Source organism: Phaethon lepturus, unplaced genomic scaffold (assembly GCF_000687285.1).
Source record: "Phaethon lepturus isolate BGI_N335 unplaced genomic scaffold, ASM68728v1 scaffold18935, whole genome shotgun sequence".
Taxonomy (NCBI): domain Eukaryota; kingdom Metazoa; phylum Chordata; class Aves; order Phaethontiformes; family Phaethontidae; genus Phaethon; species Phaethon lepturus.
In genome coordinates, this window is record NW_010542861.1 from 36,170 (window position 1) to 36,578 (window position 409).

The 409-nt window shown below is 67.5% G+C and overlaps 1 protein-coding gene across 1 annotated transcript in view; it reads right to left on the reverse strand.

Moving 5' to 3' along the window:
* Positions 1–206, reverse strand: part of ACRBP (acrosin binding protein) — a 15,053-nt gene extending 14,847 nt beyond the window's left edge. Inside the window, exon 1 of the mRNA XM_010288181.1 lies at positions 182–206. Coding sequence (XP_010286483.1) covers positions 182–206 — 25 coding nt within the window. The remainder of the gene's footprint in view (positions 1–181) is intronic.
* Positions 207–409: the final 203 nt, after the last annotated feature.

The following is a 409-nucleotide window of genomic DNA, read 5'->3' on the forward strand; positions in this document are numbered from 1 at the left end:
CGGGTAAAAGAGATTAAAGGGCTGGTGCGGCCATTGGGCCCAGCGGGGTGGTCCTGTGAGACATGGGCAGCAGGAGCTGGAGGTGGCAGCAGCAGGGGCTTCAGGCCTCCCTCCAGCCCTGGCCCCCAGGCTCTGAGGTGGCCCCAGGAGGGTGGGTAGGGGCCAGGCAGGGGTCACTCACCCACTGGGCAGGGCAGCCTCAACATGTCTGCCCCAGGCCCCAGCACCCCTCTGCCGCTTGGTGACCCTGGCGACGGCGGAATGAGAAGGGGACAGTGTAACAGCTGGGCTGGGGCGGGTGTGGAGGGGAGCGGAGGCAAGGCTCATGCCTGTGGGGGTGTGAGGGGAGACGGGCACCCCAGGAGGAAGGAAGAAGCCAGGGCCATGGGGACAAGGCATGCAGGAAGAG